Source organism: Bactrocera oleae, chromosome 5 (assembly GCF_042242935.1).
Source record: "Bactrocera oleae isolate idBacOlea1 chromosome 5, idBacOlea1, whole genome shotgun sequence".
Taxonomy (NCBI): Eukaryota; Metazoa; Arthropoda; class Insecta; order Diptera; family Tephritidae; genus Bactrocera; species Bactrocera oleae.
Window position 1 is genome coordinate 12,020,039 of NC_091539.1, and position 21,761 is coordinate 12,041,799.

The window sequence follows — 21,761 nt, forward strand, 5'->3', positions numbered from 1 at the left end:
GACAAGAAATTTTCAGATTTTATTTAAATTTATAAAAATTTTGGGAATTGTGAATAAAACAATTAGATATTATAAATTTTATTTCAAATATATTGTTGAATTGCTAATATGCGAAAAATACAGTGAATTTACATAAGCATTTTGTTTTTGTTGAAACCGCAAGATGGCATTGTGAAAACAGCAGCTAACTTCGGTAGCTTGGCATTTGTAATACATAAAAACGGCGGGCAATATTATTAGTGGAACAAAACTTTACAACGTTTATTATTATTTATATTTAAAATTTAAAGTTAAATGTAAGCATGAACTGCGAATTGTGCGGTTCAAGTCGTCGAGACAGTATTAAATATGGCGAGTTTCTCACAAAAAAGGGAAAGGGCGTGCATACCAATTGTTTGGTTAGTATAAGCACGGTTATGTGCATGCAAAATCTAACTATTTGTTATTGATTCCAATATTTTAACTTTGTACAACAATTTTATTTAAATCAATTTCTTTGTTTCATTGCCGTAGTATTTATCTTCTGCCATTGCACAAAATGGTAAAGATAACGAAGGAATTTTGGGATTTCTACCAAATGATATTGCGGCAGAGCGAAAACGAGTATCAACTGTTGTAAGTGCCACTAAAATATTTTTAGTCGTTTATTTATAATATATTATTTTTAATTGCAGCGATGCTGTTATTGCGGAGAAGTGATGGCCAACATTGGATGTTGTGAGAATCGCTGTCGCGTGAATTTTCACATGATTTGTGGTATAGAAAATGGTGCCATGAATCAATTTATTCATAGTTTTCGTTCTTTCTGCCATCGTCATGTACGCAAAGTAAACTTTCGTCCAAAAAAAGACGATGAGTGCTGTATATGCTTTGAAAAAATCTTCAATAAAAGCACACGCTTCAGTGCCGTCAATATGATACGTGCACCATGTTGTCGGAATGGTTGGTTTCACAAATTCTGTCTACAACAATTTGCTAAAAATTCAGGATATTTTTTTAAATGTCCGCTTTGCAATGATAATAATAATTTTAAACGAAATATGTCACTGAGTGGTATTTTCGTGCAAGAGAAGTAGGTGACCGTTAAAATTTTTCTAGTACTTGCTAACTTGGAAATATAAATATATATTATTTCTATTTTTTTGTTTTTAGGGATGCCGAGTGGGAGATGGTTCCCAATGCGTATGCCGAACTGCTTGAGCGACCCAGTGTATGTGTGGCGGAAACTTGTCATAACACAAAGGGACGCACTCAATCGCAGACCTCAAATCCATTCCTCTATTGTGTAACATGCGGTTCTGTAGCAATGCATCTTCATTGTACGTCGCAACAAAGCCACACATTTGAATGTGACAATTGCAAAAGCATACTGCGTGCTGATAGTGTGCGGGAAACTATGGACGACCAACAACATGGTATAGAACAAACGGACGGTGAAGACGCAGATAAAAGCGAAGATGAAAACTTAGATATAGATGTGTGTGGCAGTGCTAGCGAGGTAGAAGATGATTCTGTAATAATTCAACACCGAAATATTGAAAATAAAAATTCAACGCCATCAATGGAACTTGTTGAGGTTGTAAATTACTCTGCTGATAAGACGATGGATTGCGAAATGCAATGTGTTAATTTGTGCAGCGATGCTGAACGGCTAGTGAATGCTGTTGAAGAGCAAAAAAATTCCATTAATATGCAAGAATACGAAATTGAACACAAAGGTAATATAAATTATTTCTATTGGTGAAAAAAAAATATATATAACTTTTTTGTGTTTGATATTAATACAGTTGGCGACGCGACGACATCTGGTGCAGCATCTCTACCCGCGTTGAAAGACCAGAAATCGGAAGACGATAGTAAATCCACAACATCATACAAATCATCCGAATGCTTTCAAGTTTTTGAGTATGACGATTGTAATGACGCAGCTACCGTTAATATGAAAAACCGTGTGGGTAGCACAGAAGCAACGAGTTACAAAAGACCTTTAGATATAAGCTGTATAGCGAATCGTACGCGTCGCCGATCAATGAAAAAAATCGAAGCTAAAACTGAAGTCAAAAGTATTAGTGAAGATGATGATGACTATGAACACATTACTTTAAGCTCACAAAACTCATACCAGCGGAGCCCAGGGCGTACTTTTTTTGAGTATGAATGTTATGCAGACTCGGACAATAAACGTGTTCAGCGAAATGAAAATGGTGAACAACAAAGCAGTTATGGTGAGAAATATGGTAGTGGTTTGATGACTTACTTCTATCAACTGTTACATGAAGTAAAGTTCAATTCGCAAACTAAACATAAACAAACTGAAAACAACAATGTTGAAAATGTGGACGAGAAAGAAGTAAAACCGGATCCATTGGACACAAGCTGCATCGCGAAACGCACGCGGCAACGACTTAATTCTGTAAATGTAATTGATACAATTAAAGAAATAGACGGAGAAACACAGGACTTTAAATCAACAGCTAATAATAGCAGCTTCACCAGCTCACAGGATTCTTACAAGTCTTCTATGTACTATGGTAGTAGCATTGAACGCCAAAATGCAGCTGATGTTAAAAAAAACTGCCACGAGACCGGTAAGAGCAACATTAAATTTTCAATTATTATAAATAATATTTATATTATATAATTAATTATTATCTCATTTTATTTTTTATTTTTATGTTTTTTTATTTATTATAAATTTTTATTTTGTTTTATTTTATATTTTGTTTTGTTTCTTCATTTTTTTTGTATATATGTTTTAAATATTTTATTGTTTTATTTTTTTTATTGTTTTAATTTTTTTATTTTAATTTTTAATTGTTTTATTTTTTTTATTGTTTTAATTTTTTTATTGTTTTAATTTTTTTTATTGTTTTAATTTTTCAATTGTTTTATTTTTTTTATTTTAATTTTTAAATATTTTTTTTTGTATACTTTGTCAGACACTGCCAGTACAGTAAAGCGAACTTTCAGTCGTAAGCGCAGTCACGACAGCGTAACAGAAAATGCAACTGCTGACGCAGAAACCCATACTAATTGCAAAGCTAGAGCATTAACGCCGAATAATGTACGCCCCTATTCCAGTAATGCGCTAACATCTTCCGCTATCAGACGCGCTCAGCGAAGACGTTTGCCTTCGCGCCGTTTGTTGGATGATGCTGATATGTATAACATACACAAATCATTGCTGGGACGCTCACCAGCAACCAAATATGGAAACTGTTCAAACATAAAAGAAACCTGCGCAGCCTACATCACGCCCAATTATATGCGCGTCAATGGAAAGTTGAAAAGTGGTAAACAGTATGTGCAATTTAATAAACATGCATGTGCAATAATAATACGATTTCTTTGTAGCTTTGAAAGAAAGCGCTCAACAACAACAACAGCCACGACAAGCAGCTGCTGCGCAAAGGCATTTTGCGCGTAGTTATCAGCTGCTTATAGAATGCAATGACAATCACTACGCTAGCACAAGTGCTAACGCGCAGCGCGTTTAGACAGACATTATGTTACACAGATGCAATGCAATTTAAGTTAAATACTTCGTTAATTTAGAATTATAAACGCTTATTATATTGCTTATATTATGGGGGTCGGATCATTTAGAGACCAAAAAAAGCCGTGTTTTTTGAATAACAAGTAGACAAATCATTCAAAGGGTATCAATGCATATAAATATCTAGTTAATTTCTATACTTTTTTACTCTATATGAATCCATGATTGAGTTATAGAAGGTTGTGTCAAAAGCATTTTAAATCTTAATATCAAAATTGGCTGTTTTGTTTATTTTTATGATACAAAAATATATTTTCCAAACATTCCAGTCAATGAAAATGTGTTTTTGAGTGATAACTGTATACCAATTGTTGTAAATCACACAAACACGTCAAAATCTAAACAAGAAATTCGAGAAAAAAGCAACAAAAGTTTTTCTGATATTATGGGTTAAATTCTTTTGTAAGAGAAAGCATACTTCGGAAGAACACAGCCCGTATATAGTTGAATCATGGTTTGAACTTTGTAACACATTTTCAACTTAAAATTTGTACATATTTTCACCTATGAAAATTATTCGGATCTCTGGTTCACATAGAACATTTTTTCATATCTCAGATTGATAGGTGCGATACATGGTTTCCAGACAACGCGCTTCAAAGTTTTGACAAGCTACTGACACGTGGTCAACGCGCTTTTCAATTACATGAAATTTGTTTTTAACGACTTCGAAATCAAATCTAATTTTGTCTAATAAGAAAAAAAAGATTTTTCCGATTTAAATGAACTAAACCCCTTAACAAAAAAAAAAAGATTTATCTGTTAGTTGTTAGTTTTTAAGTAATTGTTAAATTAAAAAATAGAAATATATACTCAAGTAATGTAATTGCTATTGATTCATATAATTTAACAGTAACATTGAATATTAATCATGTTATATTATTTATATAAAAATTAAATATGAAATTAATTACGGTAGTTGGTGTATATTCGTTCAGTTGTACAATTGTTATAAATTCCCAAAATTGTATTACTTGAGACCTTTTGCCATTCATACAATACATATGTTGCAGCTTTACTGAAATGTAAGAATTACTTTAATACTAAGTCTGATTTAAAGTATATATTTAAGTTTTATAAAAAGTGAAAGAAACCCAGATATTACATTTTGTTTTCGTATGAGTTCATTGAATTTCTTATATTTCAATAAAACTGCACATCATAAAGAATATTTAATGCATTCTAAAATATTATATTACTATGATATATGAATAGTCTTGAATTCAGTTAAATATCATTTATTTTTACTTGAACGACGCATTTTAGACAGGTAGGCATATTGGGGAAAACAATTTAAAACCAAAACAAAAAAAAATTGACAAATAAAAAAGTTTTTCATACAAGAACATTATCTTGATCGGCCAGTTTGTATGACCGTACATATGTATGTGCTGCAGTGGTCCAATCTGAAAAAAATTTGTTCGAAGAGTGTAGTGTTACCCTGGACCTACATACAAGCAAAAATTAAAAAAGTTTTTCAAATCAAATCATGTTTTTGATCGTCCAATTTGTATGCCAGCTATATGCTATAGTGGTCCGATATCGGCTGTTCCGACAAAGAACAGCAATCCGAAACCCAAAAGTCGTTTTTCACACGAAATCAGCCTTAGCACTCAATTAAAGCTAAACATCTGCCAGGAATATCAAGTCGAAACTACACTGACGACAGCCGTCACAATGCTCACATACACAGTGCGCAACAAACAAGCATTCGATTCATTCCACCACTTATTACATACAATGTGCTACTTAAAAACAAAATAAATACGAATTTGTTTTATTTTATTTTTTTATTATAAACTTAGTAAAACAATTTAACAAATCATAAAAACTAAAATAGTATTTCGACAACAATGGAAGAAATTTAACATTTAAACTTAAAAAATGTGGAAATAAATAAAAACAACACATATTGGTGCATGTTTTCGAAAGGTATTTCATTGTTACTTATAAAAATGTAGGCGTTTTTTAGTTAACTTCCAATAAAGTTATTTGTACCAATTTTCCCTTACACATCGCAAATTAATTTTTGTTATTGTTTGATAACCTCTATTTTAGTTAATTTGAAAGGCCTTTGTGGAATACATATTATATTTAATCTGATCTATCTGTGTTTTTCATTACTTAAAAATCATACTTTACATAACCTCAAAAATTATAATGTTCCTTTGATGGATGGAAAGTGCTGTTGCGCATAAAAACTGTCATTACATAACTCAACTTTCGTTTTTTTCCTCAATCGGTTTCATATAAAATAACGTGTACTCACGCTTCAGCACACGATGCTGGGCGCGCTCATAAGTAAATCGTATATTACGTTTATTGTAATCTAAATAGGTGCGCATAAAGTGACGATTTGTCTCGTGTACGTCAGGATGTTGTAAATACTCCTTAACCGGCATCCATTGTGCCTTAGCGATTTCACGCTCGCATTTATGCACTTCGTGATTGAGTGGCTTCAATGCAACAACTATGTACATATCCGAACAGCCGAAGTTGCCGCCATGTGAATGTCGTATACTAATAACGGTACGAAACTCACAGTCAATGCCGGTTTCCTCCCTTACCTCGCGTATAGCTGCATTTACTATTTCCTCGCCTATAATTGTTCAACAATAGAAACGCGTTAGATAAATAAATAAAGTGTACATAAACGTACCTGGCTCGACATAACCACCGGGTAATTTCCAACTATTTGCTATTAATGCATAGCGGTCACTAACAACTAACACTTCATTGTTGTCATTAACAACAAGTCCACCAACACCAAGCATTGTATGGCAAAAAGTTGGTATATTGGCAGATTCGTGGGTTGGCAGCCAGCGATACATCACAAGAGAGGAGCAGGTAGTGTCCACATGATGGAATACAAAGCCGGCCTACAAATTAGAAAATAAAGTAATTTGTGACAAGTAATAGGAGAAGGGGAAAATATTTTACATACATACTTATATATGTATAAGTATATTCAAACCTTAGATAAATGTGGCACCCATGCTGCATGTTCCTTCTGTAATGTGAACCAAATGGCGCGGCGTTTAATGGAAATCCAGTGGTCTAAAGATTCTTTAAGAAAGTATGTATTTAATTAAATTGCATTTTTGTAGCGAGTAAACTAAAAAATCTATGTGTATATCTATCACGGAAGAATAACAATAAAAACAAGAAAAAACGCAGTCTTCGACTATCTCTCTTATTGAGCGGACGTGTTTTCTTGATTTTTCACCTTGTTTTCGTAATTCACCTTGCATATAAGTGCACGTGCTTTTGGTTTGTTTCGTTCGTACGGTAACTCGCGTTGCTAGCGTACAAAAAACCAGTGTATATTGGTGATTTTTGTTTATTATGGCCCCAGGGCCTCCTAACCTCGGGGAAAATAGAACTACCCAAAATTAAAAAAGATTGCCCTAAGTTCGTTCTTATCTCCGCAACAGATTCGAACAAATCACTTTCCAAATACTCTTGCTTCGCTGTGCATAAAAGCTTAGAATCAATTAGTAAGGAAATTGTGTCTATCACTGAATTGCGTGATGGTAATCTACTTTTACTTGTTAAAAACCGGAAAATTGCTGAAAAATTTTTAACAACAAAGAAATTACATGGAATTTGTGATATTTCTGTGAAACTACATGACAATTTGAATTGTTCTAAAGGTACAATATATGCGCCATTCTTAAACGATGTTTCAGAAGAAGAAATTATCGATAATTTAAAAGATCAGGGAGTTACTTCCGTCTATAAATTCACTAAAAATCTGGAAGGCAAACAAAAACCTAGCGGAGTGGTTCTCCTTTCATTTGACCTCTACAAACTTCCCGAACAAATCGAAGTCTCATGGCGCACAATACGGATTAGAGCCTATTTCCCAAACCCCATGAGGTGCAAAGTTGCCAACTTCTAGGCCACACAGCTAAACGCTGCAACAACAACCCAACATGCGACACATGCAATTTCCCACCCCATCCCCCTTCATCATGCAGCCGCACCTTCTGTGCAAATTGCTCAGGCGATCACCCTTCCTCTTCACGCTCTTGTCCCAAATACCTTCAATCGAAAAATATTTTAAAAATAAAAACAGAAAGAAAATGTTCAATGCGAGAAGCACTAAGTTTATACAAAGAACAATTACCCCCCACAACCACAAACTCTTCTTTCGCTTCTGTTACAAAAGAAAATACAAACAAAAAAAGTACAAACGTGATTAATCATCGCTCACCATCTCCCCCCCGGCCATTCCCCACAGACCAATCTCCAACAACTGATCTTCTTCCACAACAAAAGAAAACTTCAAAAGAGAGCAATAACTGCTATGTAATTAATACCCACCAAAATTCACCAATTGAAACTGCAAAACAAACAACTAAAAGCAATCCTAACTTAACGTTTCCCCAAACAAAAACAAACTCAACCAAAGTAAACATTCCACTCATCCCAAAAAAGTCCATTACCGATTCTTTTATCAACCAATCTCACTCTCTCTCTTCAGACAAATTCGATCTCTCTCCACCTACTTACTCGTGCAATATCTCTCCTCACATAATTATCACATCAGATAATGAAGATCAATAATTCTCAAAATTCCTTCTCAATTTTTTCTCTTTTCTCATATCGCTAAGAAATGTTCAAATTTCTGCAATGGAATATGAACGGTTTCTACAACAATTACACTGACCTAGAGTTACTCATAAAAGAGCAATCCCCAACTGTTATATCATTGCAAGAGACACACCTTTCATTTAACACCACAGCTGCAGTACCTAAACAATACTCTGCCTATTTCTCCAACCTAACAAAAAACCTTACTAGTAAGCAAGGAGTTGCTACTCTGATAAAAAAAGATATCCCACACAAATTTCTTCCTACATATTGTAATATCTCTACAATAGCAGTGGAAATTTTTATTGGATTTAAATTAACCATCCTAACAGTTTATATCCCACCACATCAAAACTTCAATATCAAAGAACTCCGCGATATAATCAGACCCATTCAAACACCCCTAATTATACTTGGCGATTTCAACGCCTGGAGTCCTCTTTGGGGCTCTGAATGTACTAACCAAAGAGGTAAAATCCTAGAAGACCTTATATTAGCGGAGAACTTAACTATTTTAAACGACGGCTCTCCCACACATTTTTCTACACACAATTCGTTCACGAATGTAGACCTGGTCCTTTGTTCTTCTGCTATCGCACCCAAACTAAATAGCCAATCCTTAACTGAACTATATAACAGTGATCATTTTCCTATTATAACTCACCTATCAACCCCCTTATCTAGCAAAGGTTCGGCAAAGCCGAAATTTCTGTTGCACAAGGCGGATTGGTCTAAATTTCAACAACTTTGTGAAAGATATTCTGCTGCACATCCCCCTGTCAATAATATAAATAAAGAAACAGCTACGATTACCAAAATAATTAAAACCTCTGCCCACTTCTCTATCCCTCAAACGGGTAAAAAAACTTTCAAAAGTCATGTGCCTTATTGGTCTACCGAGCTTTCAAAACTAAGAGAAGAAAAACAATTACTATGGACAGTATACAAAAAAACTCGCTCTATCCACAATTTGATAAAATATAAAAAAGCCAATGCAGTATTTCGAAAAAATATTAAAGAAGCTAAGCGGACTTGCCTACAAAAACTTACCGAAGCTATCACTCCCTTAACAAGCCCCAAGAAACTATGGGCCGACATAAAAATGTTATCAGGCTCGTATTCGCAAGTTAACCTTAAATGTATCATGAGCCCGAATGGCCCAATTTTCGATTCAAAAGAGATAGCTAATCATTTCGCATCTGTATGGTCCGACTACTCGAGCGACTCAAATTTCCACTCCTCCTTTGTATTAAATAAAAACGAACTTCTCAGAAGAATGTATAGTAAAGACAACCCACCTGTACATATTACCGAATCAGACATAACCATCGCCGAATTCGATTTCACAATATCATCAATGTCAGGCAAGACTCCCAGTGCAGACAGAATTTCATACCCCATGCTTAAAAATTGCCCTTCAAGTCTCAAAAATAGAATTATTAAATTATACAACAATATCCTATGTCAAGGTGTCTACCCCCAAAGCTGGAAAAATGCAGTGGTAGTTGCCATTCCCAAATCCAATAATGTCTCAACAGACGTATTCGGTTACAGACCTATATCACTCCTCTGCTGCATGGGCAAAGTACTAGAAAAAAATCTATCAAAACGAATCTCTGGGTTCGCATTAAAAAACAACCTTCTCTCCCCAAACCAAGTGGCGTTTAAGGAAGGGCAAGGCACTATAGATGCTTTACTTTATTTCGAAGACTTCGCCAAAACTGCTTTATCGAAAAGAAATCACGTATCTACTCTCAGTTTGGATTTCGAAAAAGCCTTCGACAGAGTTGGTTTGCACGTTATCTTACAACAGCTTGAGAAGTGGCAAATTGGTGCAAAAATATTTAATTTTGTTAAATCTTTCCTAATTAATCGTAAAACCACGGCCAAAATCAATAACACCTTTTCAAATACGTACAATATGTACAACGGGATCCCGCAAGGATCACCACTATCTGTTATACTGTTTGTAATCGCATTTAACGAAATTAGTGTGATCATTTCTAAACATAAGCTCATCTCACATATTATTTATGCGGATGATGTGCTGCTTTTCTCCAAACAAAACAACCTAAATATTGTAAAACAAACTTTCTTAAATATCCTAACCGAAATTTCAAATTGGGCTAATGGTTCAGGTGCGAATATCTCTATAAACAAATGTAAATTATTCCATATTTGCAGAAAACACAAATGTAATAACTTCAATCTACAGTATAATAACGTAAATATTGTAAATACTACTAGACTTAAATTTCTAGGTTTAATATTCGATAAGAGACTTACTTTTAAGGAACATTGTACACATCTTCGTAAACAACTAGTTTCTAGGCTTAATATAATTAAGTATTTATCATCAAAATATTGTTCAATACATATCACATCTCTTATTAATATCACAAGAGCTTTAATTTTATCTAAGATAGATTATGGTCTCCCTATCTACGGCAACTGTGCAAAAAGCAATATAAAGCAAATCTTTGCACCATATCATGCAGCTGTTAGGAGAAGTATTCGTGCATTTCCGACATCACCAATAAAGTTTATTTTAACGGAAGCTGGACTCCCATCTATCGACGAAAGAATAACGAACACTACACAAAAACGTATTCCAAAACTGCTATTGTGCAATAGTAACCTCTTATATGGTATAGTAAAAGCCAAATGGACTGATGAAACAAACTCCAATATTGGCTCCACTATCTCTAGATGCATCAAACTAGCTAAAGATCTAGGTATTTCATCTGTACCGGTTGTAAACTTTATCTCAGCTGCCCCATGGCTACTTAAAAAAACCTCGTTCGAGCTACAACTTCAAAAATATCAAAAGAAGAACACTAATTCCAGGGTATATCAAAGTTTTTTTAAAGAACTCATTATACAACAATACGCCGACTGGAAGCTCATATTTACGGACGCTTCCAAGGCCGACTTCTACACGTCTTTTGCTATTGTTGATAACATTGGAAATACGTTAAAAGCTGGACAATTACCCAACTACTGCTCAGTATACACGGCAGAGGCAGCAGCCATATATAATGCATTACCTCTAGCTCGTGACTATAATACAAAAACGTTAATATGCACAGATAGCAAGTCTACAATCTCAGCTCTTCTAAATGGAAACAACAAGTCTTACCTAATTTCGCAAATTAGTAACACAAACATAAAAATTAGGGCCAGGTCACGCTGGCATTACTGGAAATGTATGGGCCGATCATAACGCCAAACTGGCTGCAAAACAGCCATTGATTATCTTCGACTACATTGAAAAAAAGGATATATTCCGTTTAATCGCTTCACAGGAAAAAACCATAAAAGTTAATGCTTGGAAAAATGTGCAACATCACTACGCCATCTGCAATCAGAACGGGAATAAATCTGTCTACCCACCCTCAGGCCGATGCCATGACATCAAGGCCTTTGTTCGCCTTCGTCTTGACCATACGTCATTAACGCACTCTCATATATTAAATGGAAACAGAATTCCACCCTGCACATATTGCAACTCGCCGACCTTATCCATAATCCATCTACTTGATGAATGCCCCTACTTCAACTCTGTAAGAACCAGTATCTTTCAAAACAATAAAGCTCTTGATTTACTAAAAGTAACATCTATTGTAAATATTACCAAAATCTCTGAATTCCTATCTCGTACAAATTTAAAAAAATACATTTAAGCTAATCCTTCCTTTTCTAAATTTATTTATAACATATAATTTTTATTGCATAAAAACATATTGTTTGTAAATATTTTTTACACGGAATTTATCATTTTTATTATTTAAGACCTTTATAATTAAAGCCGCGAGCTGAAAGCCTCTGAAGCTAGTGCTCCTTTTACTTTGTAAAATAATAATTGTATTATTATTTTTCATATAATAAATAAATAAATAAATAAGAAAAAACGTTAACTTCGGCTGCACCGAGGCTATAATATTCTTTGCAGGTGCATTTCTTACAGCATAAATAGGCATAGAATAATCTTCGTCTTTACTTTGGTCGGCCAGTTTGTATGACAGCTATATGCTATAGTGTTCCGATGTTTTTTATTTTATTTTTATTCGGAGACTATAGCACTACCTTTGGTTATTGTTGGTGTAGCGGCAGAAATCTGCCGAGTTGACAGTCCTTGGCCGGATAAATATCCGGATCCGTTTTGGTTACGTTGACCCGACTGTCGTGGGAACGGGAAAGCTTTGGTAATAACCCAAGCCGAATTTCGTGAAGGTATCTTGTGAAATAAAAAGTTTTCTATACAAAAACTATTTTATAGGGCCTCCTTTGTTTTCTTCGGGGTTTTACAAAATTCGTGACAAACTTAATACACCATGTTCAGGGTATAATAAATATTCAAATATATGCAATTTCTAATTACAAAGCTATTTACTAAAATTCGAAAGTAGTTTAGTATTATTATATGTATGTATAGATATTGTTCTTTGTAAACCTAACAAGAATTGTTGTATCTATGCAACTTTGCACTTATACATATGTATGTGTATACGCTTATGAAAATTATTTACAATTGCTTATCTTGGCAATTAAATACACACTTATATTATACTAAACAAGTTAATGGAAGCGGATTGATACAGTCTATAATAGTTCTAGCAAACGCATTTATATATTTAGTTATGTAGAAGTGTACATATCTATCTATTTAACCTTTCAGAGGGCAAATATAATCACTGTTTTTTTTCTAAAATGTTTTGCCAATACATTGTTTGTTAATTTATCATGACAAATTCGCTAGTTTGTGCTGTTTTACATAAATCAAAAACAATTAAAGGTGAAAAGTTAATTTGTCAAATTGATTTAATTTAATTTACGACATAATAATATATATTTTACATAAATAGTTGAGTCAAATGCTGAGTACTTTATACACCTAATGTTAATGCCTAAAAATAATATGTTCAAGTTCGACTTTTCGTATACTTAGAATAGAATAGAATAGATAATGATTGAGGTATGCACCGCGACCTATGGTCTATTGTGCCCTCCCCTAAGTTACAGCGACTCATCTAGCCCCATATAGTATATTTCGTATACTTACTCTGTAGCTTTTTTTCAAAATCGGTGGCTTCATCGTATTCTTTTTCCGAGTCCACTAGTACACCGTTGAAGCGATCAACGCTACCGCAGAATACACCCTCTGGCACTTCCATGTGTTTTCCACCGGAATTTTGTCTGTTAACATTTTATTTAAGAAACATGAAAAACAATTATATTTTCAGCATATTTATCTATATTCCATCAATAATAGAATAGGTCTTAACTTACTTAAACAATTTACTTGTAGATGAAATAAAACGCGTTTGCGTTAGTTTTTTCACTCGTTGACAACCGCTTAGCAGCTGAATGGGTTGTTGCAAATGTGAAAGAGACGAGACAACGTACTTAAAACAACAATTCTTACTGTGCTCGCGATATGAACTGTCAATTGTGCAAATATTTTTATTTTGCATGCTAAAATTTCGATTACACAATAACAACGGCGTCGGCGCTAATAAACGCAATGACGACAAAGCTGTTGTTAAAGGGGCTGATAACAGGCACATGGAACTAGGCAGCAACATTGAATGTGTATTCGGCGAAGTCCGGCTTCGTATATAGGCTACTGATTGTCGCGTGTTGTGCATGCATACGGCAGTTATTAGATGGCAGTGATTTTGATGGAAACTGCAGTTGAGCGTAGCACCACTTAATTGTAGACTACGGGTAGACAGGTGTGTACTAAGGTAGATTTGTAGAAGTGCCAATAGCAATTTCAGTTGCGGATAGTTTTTTTTTAATTTCTCTATTAGTTTGCTGGCGTTTCTTTATAATTAACGTTATCGTTTTATTCGTTTACTTATACCGTCTGGATTATTATCACATATTAATTATCTTAATTGATGAAAATGTTACAGAGCTGCAGCAAGTTTTATATGTATATGCTATGCGACTGTGGCTGTAACAACAACTTTTAAGTATCACAATTTATTTGTAATCTAATTGTTATAATCATTAAAACTAATTAAACTACTAAGCACCACAATTACGCATAGAATTTATGCAAAGCTGATGTATCACAGAATCAAAACAAAATCAACGACAACTGCACATCACAACCAAAGCCCTGATAAGAATTTTCAAATTGTTGACAATTAACAAACATCTGTTCCGTTGTGTTGCCACATGCGACGAATGTATTTACTGTTTATTTAAATCTATCATTGATTTGGTGTATTTTTTTTAGAATGTGAACTAATGTATTGTATAAAAATAATCAAGTATCATTATTTTTAAATAAGATACTGAATTAATAATAAAAAAGCATGGTTCAATAAAAAGTTTCATTATAAAAACTTTAGTGATTGCGACCTTGATAAAAGGAAGTGCAGCTGGATTCAAATGGAACTTCCATTTTTTTAAATTGGAATATAAATCTGACGCAATTCTTGAAATCTTTAAGCGAATAAAATTATTGAATTTAAGAAAAAATATCTAAAGTCGCATTATATTTGATTAGTAGCAACCACTATAGTATATTCTACAAGAATAACAAATTTTATAAGCAATTAAGTACATTTATAAATTGTAACCCACAAATGCGAATCACTTGAATGTCTTTATTGCGTTCGAGTGTTGTGCTGAAGTTTAAAAATTATTTAAAAAACCTGTCAATCATATTATATATACATACATATGTATATATTTAATGTATTTCGAAAACTTTGCTAACAGAAAGCATAAAGTGAAATAAAGTTACGTGAAACACAAATTTTAAGATTTGTTTGTGTAAATAAAAATCGATTTGTGACTGTAAATTAGAGCTGTTACTTTATAAAATGCTTCTGAGGAGGACAACTTCTCATCACCACTAATCAAAACATATAGAGCTTGAAGAAGCATAATTGAAACGCTGGAATATAATGGTATGAGCGCGACTCTTGTCTATTTTGTTTTTTTTTTTTTGCAAAAAAATCATTGTTTGAAATAGACGTTCGTTAACTTACTTTTAATTCACTTTTACTTTCTTGTCTTTAAAGTAGCAATGACAGGAAGTGAAACTTTTTGAATGAGCAAATAGTAAATCTCATAAAAGAAATGGCAAACACTCGGTGTAAACAAAAGCAAGTGTTTTTTAGCACTCCGTCATCCTATCGTTGACATACATACTACTTTATCCTTATATGATAATTATTTTTAGGTGAATGACACTTATAACTTCAAATCAGCTAGTTTGCGGAAGTGTGAAGAGCTTAATAAATGTTAAAACTCATAAAGTATAGCATAAAGTAGCAAGCATTAATTACCGAGTATGTATGTATTTATGTAGATATGTATTTTTATTACAAAAATTCTACTTTTACATAACATTTTGCTTTCAATAACATTTCTATACTCTTTCACTCCATCTAATCCTGCTTGTTGTGCTCTCAGTTTGTCACGGAATTCTCTTTTTATCTGCTTCCTGCGCAATAACACTGACCTATGAGCCCATAAACATGGGCATCTACCATTTTAACACCATCCCATCATTTCCGCCGCCTAATGACGAGGTAACAGCATACATTTCTGCGCTCATCGTCTGAAAATGCCGCCTGTGTGTTCTTATTTTGCTACGCAATCAAGAGCCTAGTGAATTGTACCACCAAAACTTTTAACAGTAGTTGTAGCTGTGGGATGTAGTGATGTAGCGTAGTAGAGTTGATGTAATTTGTATAGCCATTAGTTGTCACATGACGTCACAAATGGAGGGAAGAGTTTTTTAAGCACATTTTATATTTCTGTGTACATATATTCTCTATTTAATAAAAATAGCTGTAATTTATTTTAATAATAGATATTTGTTTGAAACCTCAGTTGGGACTATTCTCATTTTCGATTATCTAGATAGAAATTATCTGCTTATTCTGATAAAACCTTTTCTATCAAGGCATAACCCGTTAATATTTATTTCAGGAACTATCGTCAGAGAACGTGCATATATTTATAGAGAATGTTCATCGTATTTATTTATTGAATTTAAATATAGTACACAAATATAATATCTAAAAAATGCGAACACTGGTTCTATTGCGGACCAGCGTGTGAATTGTCAAAATATAAGAAGATGCGATGCTCGGATTTCACCGCAGCTAGCTCGGTAGAAGAAATTTTAACAGTTATATACGTTCTCTGCTATCGTTGACCCAGCTGAAATCCAGATAACATGCATAACTCTTCATTACACAATCAATTCTTATTTGATTTACGAATATCCGGTTATTTTAAATATTTTTGGATATTTTTATCACTGACTTTTCAAAATTTTGCTAGATAAAGCGTTTTTGAAAACTCTTTTATGTAAAGTTTGAGTTCAGTATTGATATTGCCAACATATTACTACCATTGCGATATTTTCGAAGACTTTTTAGGGTCTAAAGATTTTAAAATTACATATACATATAATAGGATATTCAAATATAAGGAGTTTTAGCAGAGAATGTTAACATTCTCTGGGTTAAGTTTCGCTTTTTCTGGTATTGAAATATTCTATTTGATGTATATATGTGAATGCGGATTTCTCCTTTATGCTCCTGTTAAAATATACGAAATAATTAATTTTCTTACAAGACTTTGAACTAAGTAAGTAGCTTTTATTTTTAGATAATATTATTTTGGGAATTAAAATATAATTTTTTTGTAATTCATAATTAATTTGACCTGTTGAGACTAAATACTCATTTTCAATAACTATGTTCATATATATATGTATATAATATTAAAGCGTTGTAAATTTTTCTAATTTTAAAATTCTCTAATTTTAAACATAACCTTTATAATATTGAAGCGCTGTAAATTTTCCCATTTTAAAATTTTCTAATTTTAAATCGCTAAAAATACGATTGTTTCATATGTACCGTTATTAGTAAGTATATTTAGAACGCTTTCACTTTAATCATAGACTCGCAAATTATTAAATAGCCGGAAATTACCGCAACCCAACATTGGTTGTACATTTAAAAATACCGTTTTGTGTGACATAGCTTATCTAAGCATACAAGTATATGTATATGTATATTTACAAACGCTATGTATAAAGCTATATCTTGATTTGAGGCTTAACATACCACACATATGCACGTATTAAAGCACATATCAATGTTGCCTTTGTAGGCATATCTCTAGTACGGCGTCTATTAAAATGGCAGACAAACATGGCAGCGTATTCTGTTATACAAATGGTATTTCCTTGTTTGACTAACCATACAATCCATACGCACACACACTTAAACGTTGTGTGAGTAAGGCAGTTGTGAAAGAGGTATGACGAAAACAAACCACACATACTGTTTGTGTATGTACAGATACGTGTACTCATAACGCCATAGCAGAAAAATGTTGCGCATACGCCACGTTGAACCTTCGCGTTAAGTACAGAATAACAGAGAGAACGAACCGCATTTTGTATTTACATTCCCATAAGAGCGCTGTTATAAGGGGTGGGTGGCGCATGGTGGAAGTAGCTGTTTTTTTAACGCTAGCTAATATAGAGTCAGCTCGTAAACTTAGTGTGAAGATGCTTGTTATATGTATATAGTACATATGTATGTTTATGTTGTGCATGGCAGCTGTTGGAATGATGGAATGAAAGTTGTGTGAGTTTATTGGCATAGGTTAGGGGTTTGAGATGCTGCTGAAACAGTGATGTTAAACTTTGGGAGAGCTGTGTATTGTCGCTGCAGGATAACAAGTATTTGTTTGGTATAAATAGCATAGACATTTGGGCGGAACGTGTATTAACATTTAAAGACTGCGACGTAGCTGAGCTGTGCAAAGGATAAGGAAAATATATTAAAAATATACTCTTAACAATATATTATATTTATATTTATTCATTGATATTTAAGAAAGAGTGTTAGAAAGTAGAAAAAGTGTGTTAATATATTGTTAGAATTAAAAATATATACAATTTTAAGTGTGGGCATATAAGAAAATGATTTAATGAAGCATTATACTGCTATTAATCGTCTAGTTTCTGTAAGAAAATCATACTATTTCAATACAAAAGCATTGTTGTAGCGCAAGCAATTTCAAAGCAGCAGCTAATTGAAAAGTGTATCGTAATCTGTTTGAATAAAACAAATTGCATATACATTTAGTAAGACTGCACGATAAAGCAATAACAGCAAAGTTATAAACAAGAATAAACAACGCGTCGCAGCCTGCAAATATATACACACGATTAGCACTAGAAATGGAGGGATATCAGGATATGAGCGAGCTGGAAAAGTCGGTAAATATTCATATATGTGCAGGATTTTAAGTACATATAAATACAGTTATTGCTACTATGGCTTAATTATAAGTGCATACATTTACAGTTATTGACACTATGATATTCTGGTTCATTTCAAATTTATATCCGCTGACCTACTTCGTGACCTCTTCGCCTTTTTTAATGCATAGTTTTGTTTGTTTTATTTATTTTTACCGCACTCATACAAAGAACCGCATTATCTTCATTACTTCCTGTAACCGCACACTATCATGCCCTCTGCAGATATTGTCCTCAAATATTTAATGTCGTCATTGTTGCTGCTTAAATTACTGCATAGCTACATACATACATATATACATGTATGTACACAACATTATATTGCTTTACTCATGCTCTTCTGCTTACTCTCTTCCATGTCGCACGTACTTACAATAAAATACACAAAGGTCGCGCACGCAGGCACCCAACTCTATACGGTGGCACACAAATTGCACGAAGTCGAAACGACATTGGATCACACTAGCAGCCTGGATGATGTTGATGGCGTTTGTGTCATGGAACTGCTCGAGTCCATGGAGGAGGTCAAGGCGGAATATCATCATCTGGTACAAAATATACGTGAGGTGCATCAGTTGCAACGTGACGTCACCACATCGATACGCTTTCAAATGCGCAACATGCAGCAGACATTCGAATCGCTTAAGAAACGCATCGAATTGCGCGTTACGCAAAATTGAAAAACATACGCTGAGGGCTGTGGCATACTTGTAGGTGCTGGAAAAAAATAAGTATAATATGTAAGACGAAAATTTATGGCGATGAGGCGTAAGAATTAAATATACATATTTCTTAATTAGTCTTATTTATATTTTTGAATGAGAATTAAATATTTCATAAGTAGTCTGATTTAAATTGTTTAAATACTTATAGAGTGAGATTAATATGTTGCAATTCTACACGGTAAAATTAAATATAAGCAACGCATTTGTGACCAACATTTGCACAACTTTCTGTTTAAATATGCAAAATAATTTCTAGTTACTTCTATTTGTTTTAAATCACATTCAAATGTTGAGAAACGTCAAACAAGCTGATCTGTCAACTTTATTTACACTGTTGCCAAGCAAATTAAACAATTATTTATCTTTTAACCAAAAAGAATGAAAATTAATTTTGAAATATTTGCAAGAAAATTATTTCTTAGCATTTGGTATTACAATTTTATGTAATATCATATATTTGTTGAGTAATGATTCATTTTTGTGAATTGGCAAAAAAATTTCTTAACGTTGCTACATACAACCAGAGTTACAAGAGTAATAAAGTTTCTATTCAAAAATTTTGTGTTAGATATTAAATTCTGATTTTTGACAAGGATAAAATTTTAAAATTTAATTAATACCAATTAAAAATGCTCCTAAAACCAGAATTAACAATTAAATATCTTATCTTTTAATTCGGTTTTCTAAGACGTTTGAAAAAAAAAATTTTTTTTTTTATTTAATAATAAAAACATCTTAGATTAAAATTAAGAAAATATTTTATAACTACAAATTGGAGTAACAAATTAAAAAATTATTTTTTCTAATTAAAAGCTGGAATGAAAAGTGATAAAAAGGAAATACTTACCAATTTTTAACTGAAACACTATAATTAAAAATAATTAAATATAAATAAAACAAACTAAACTATATTAAATTTTTATTCAAAATAAGCTTTCCGTTTAATAACAGCAAAATGATGGAATACTAACTACGCAATAATAACAAATAATTTTTTTTTTTAATTTTTAATTATAAGCTAGGGATTAACTCTTTTCCAATCCGGTATGTGGGATCTAAATTTATTCCGGTTGAATTTTTTTAATCCGGAAATCGAGGTTAAAAGTTTAAACATTATTTTAATTAAGATTGTCGGAATTACAAAATAAATAAAAAATAATTCAAATGTTCCTTACACTGATGAACGTAGCAAAGCAATTGCTAAATTTAAAAGTTTTAAATTGTCTTAGTTCATTTAGTTTCGAACAAGATACTTATTTAAATCAATTTATACAGAAGAAAAGCTTTTGCGAATATTTATTTGAGATAATTCACCAATTTGTGTTTGTTTACTTTTTTGACAATCAGCTGTTTATTAATAAGCAGTATTGGACTCACATATAGAATTTGCTTTTATAAAAGTTTTTTTTTAATAATGCCTAACCAGGTTTGCAAATAATGCCCTAAAAAAATGAATTCGAATGTAAATTCAATTAAGTTTTTTCCTTTCGCAATCCCGAAAATCTTTTTTAAATATTTAGTCCCAAACACCAGAATGAAAAAATAAAAAAACTTTAATACCAAAAATCGGATTAATATCAAAATTTTTTAATCAAAAAATTCGCAACTTCAAGCTTAACATTAAGCCTTTGATTCTATTATTTGAGACGCTTTAAAACTTAAAAAACCTCTATTTATAATATTTATTATTATTATTATCATTATTAAAAAACTTACTACTTTATTAATACATATACAATATATATATGCCTAATTAATTTTGCAACTTCCACACCCTGTATCCAAACACTTACATGCCTCACTGGGTCACGTTTAACTCTGTTTTAAATTCAGGTAAACTGCCCGCTAGGTAGTATGCACTACTATGGTATGTGCGAACATAGCTGAGCGAATGCATTGGTATTGTAGGTATGTATTATTTCCGCGCAAAATTTGCAAACGTCATTGTTGGGTGACTAGATTTTAAGATACAAGGACAAATAGTAAAATGCATGTACTATGTACATATGTAAATGTGCCGGATTATGCACTAAAAAGGATAAGTGGCCTAGATGATATTTAAAATAGGAAATGTGCCTAGTAATTTGGGTGTCCGTAAGATATTTCATTATTGTTTCGAACTATTTTATTTTATGCTGTGCTATGCGTACACTTATAAAACCTCCAAGCTGGCTAAAATGCTACACAAGGATTTCTTTTCTATGCAAACTATTTATACATAAGAAAATACATATATATGTCTGAAGAAGAGATGCGCGTAAAATATGTTGTAGAACCATACGGCGGATATTTTTTTGTATTTATTTGAAAAATTATCGAAATAATTAAAATAAATTTTAATTATGCTATTTAAACTACTTATTTGCCAACGACAGCAGACACCATTTTATTTAAGGCAGTTATTATAATCATTGACGTTTATCTCATTCTCGAATTCATGGAAATTACATTCATTCATTCAAGCGAATTCTTGGAAAAATACATAAAATGTCATTTTATTACAGAAATTAAGTTGTCCAGATTAAGAGTCAATTTAATAAAAGCAGATGAGCTTTTGTAAACATTTTTA

At 32.6% G+C, this 21,761-nt stretch overlaps 3 protein-coding genes and 1 long non-coding RNA gene across 6 annotated transcripts; 3 read left to right on the forward strand and 1 right to left on the reverse strand.

Moving 5' to 3' along the window:
- The first annotated feature begins 39 nt into the window (after positions 1 to 39).
- LOC106615445 (uncharacterized) lies at positions 40 to 5,491 on the forward strand. 3 transcript variants are annotated; one of them, XM_014231668.3, is made up of 7 exons: positions 40 to 398; positions 514 to 615; positions 675 to 1,072; positions 1,153 to 1,718; positions 1,788 to 2,588; positions 2,940 to 3,300; positions 3,355 to 5,491. In XM_014231668.3, exons 1-7 carry the CDS (start codon positions 303 to 305, stop codon positions 3,425 to 3,427), a joined length of 2,397 nt encoding a protein of 798 aa, XP_014087143.3. In that variant the 5' UTR covers positions 40 to 302; the 3' UTR covers positions 3,428 to 5,491. The 3 variants fall into 3 exon arrangements, with proteins under 3 accessions (XP_014087143.3, XP_014087141.3, XP_014087142.3); XM_014231666.3 differs by having other exon boundaries at positions 2,940 to 3,293; XM_014231667.3 differs by having other exon boundaries at positions 2,940 to 3,290.
- On the reverse strand, positions 5,328 to 14,123 carry LOC106615451 (uncharacterized). The gene is made up of 5 exons (XM_014231675.3): positions 13,442 to 14,123; positions 13,215 to 13,348; positions 6,531 to 6,622; positions 6,216 to 6,435; positions 5,328 to 6,155 (listed from the first exon to the last, which is right to left on the reverse strand). Exons 1-5 carry the CDS (start codon positions 13,798 to 13,800, stop codon positions 5,773 to 5,775), a joined length of 1,188 nt encoding a protein of 395 aa, XP_014087150.1. The 5' UTR covers positions 13,801 to 14,123; the 3' UTR covers positions 5,328 to 5,772.
- Positions 14,124 to 14,336: 213 nt separating this feature from the next.
- LOC118682427 (uncharacterized) lies at positions 14,337 to 16,003 on the forward strand. Its single transcript, XR_004978238.2, has 3 exons — positions 14,337 to 15,078; positions 15,196 to 15,462; positions 15,587 to 16,003. It is a non-coding gene; the product is annotated as an uncharacterized lncRNA (long non-coding RNA).
- A 960-nt stretch (positions 16,004 to 16,963) lies between these two features.
- LOC106615413 (uncharacterized) lies at positions 16,964 to 19,341 on the forward strand. Its single transcript, XM_036371140.2, has 2 exons — positions 16,964 to 18,425; positions 18,857 to 19,341. The coding sequence occupies exons 1-2, from the start codon at positions 18,387 to 18,389 to the stop codon at positions 19,145 to 19,147; spliced, it is 330 nt and encodes a 109-aa protein (XP_036227033.1). The 5' UTR covers positions 16,964 to 18,386; the 3' UTR covers positions 19,148 to 19,341.
- The last annotated feature ends 2,420 nt before the right edge of the window (positions 19,342 to 21,761 follow it).

What these genes read in the sequence shown, in the direction of transcription:
- LOC106615445 (XM_014231666.3), top strand. Translation starts at nt 303, where the DNA reads ATGAACTGCGAATTGTGCGGTTCAAGTCGTCGAGACAGTATTAAATAT. An exon ending in AAAAAACTGCCACGAGACCG is followed by an intron (nt 2,589 to 2,939) that starts GTAAGAGCAACA and finishes ATACTTTGTCAG; the next exon opens with ACACTGCCAGTACAGTAAAG. An exon ending in CAATGGAAAGTTGAAAAGTG is followed by an intron (nt 3,294 to 3,354) that starts GTAAACAGTATG and finishes ATTTCTTTGTAG; the next exon opens with CTTTGAAAGAAAGCGCTCAA.
- LOC106615451 (XM_014231675.3), bottom strand. Translation starts at nt 13,800, where the DNA reads ATGCACAACACGCGACAATCAGTAGCCTATATACGAAGCCGGACTTCG. An exon ending in TCTACAAGTAAATTGTTTAA is followed by an intron (nt 13,349 to 13,441) that starts GTAAGTTAAGAC and finishes AAATGTTAACAG; the next exon opens with ACAAAATTCCGGTGGAAAAC. An exon ending in TTTTGAAAAAAAGCTACAGA is followed by an intron (nt 6,623 to 13,214) that starts GTAAGTATACGA and finishes ACTTTCTTAAAG; the next exon opens with AATCTTTAGACCACTGGATT.
- LOC106615413 (XM_036371140.2), top strand. Translation starts at nt 18,387, where the DNA reads ATGGAGGGATATCAGGATATGAGCGAGCTGGAAAAGTCG. An exon ending in TGAGCGAGCTGGAAAAGTCG is followed by an intron (nt 18,426 to 18,856) that starts GTAAATATTCAT and finishes AAATACACAAAG; the next exon opens with GTCGCGCACGCAGGCACCCA.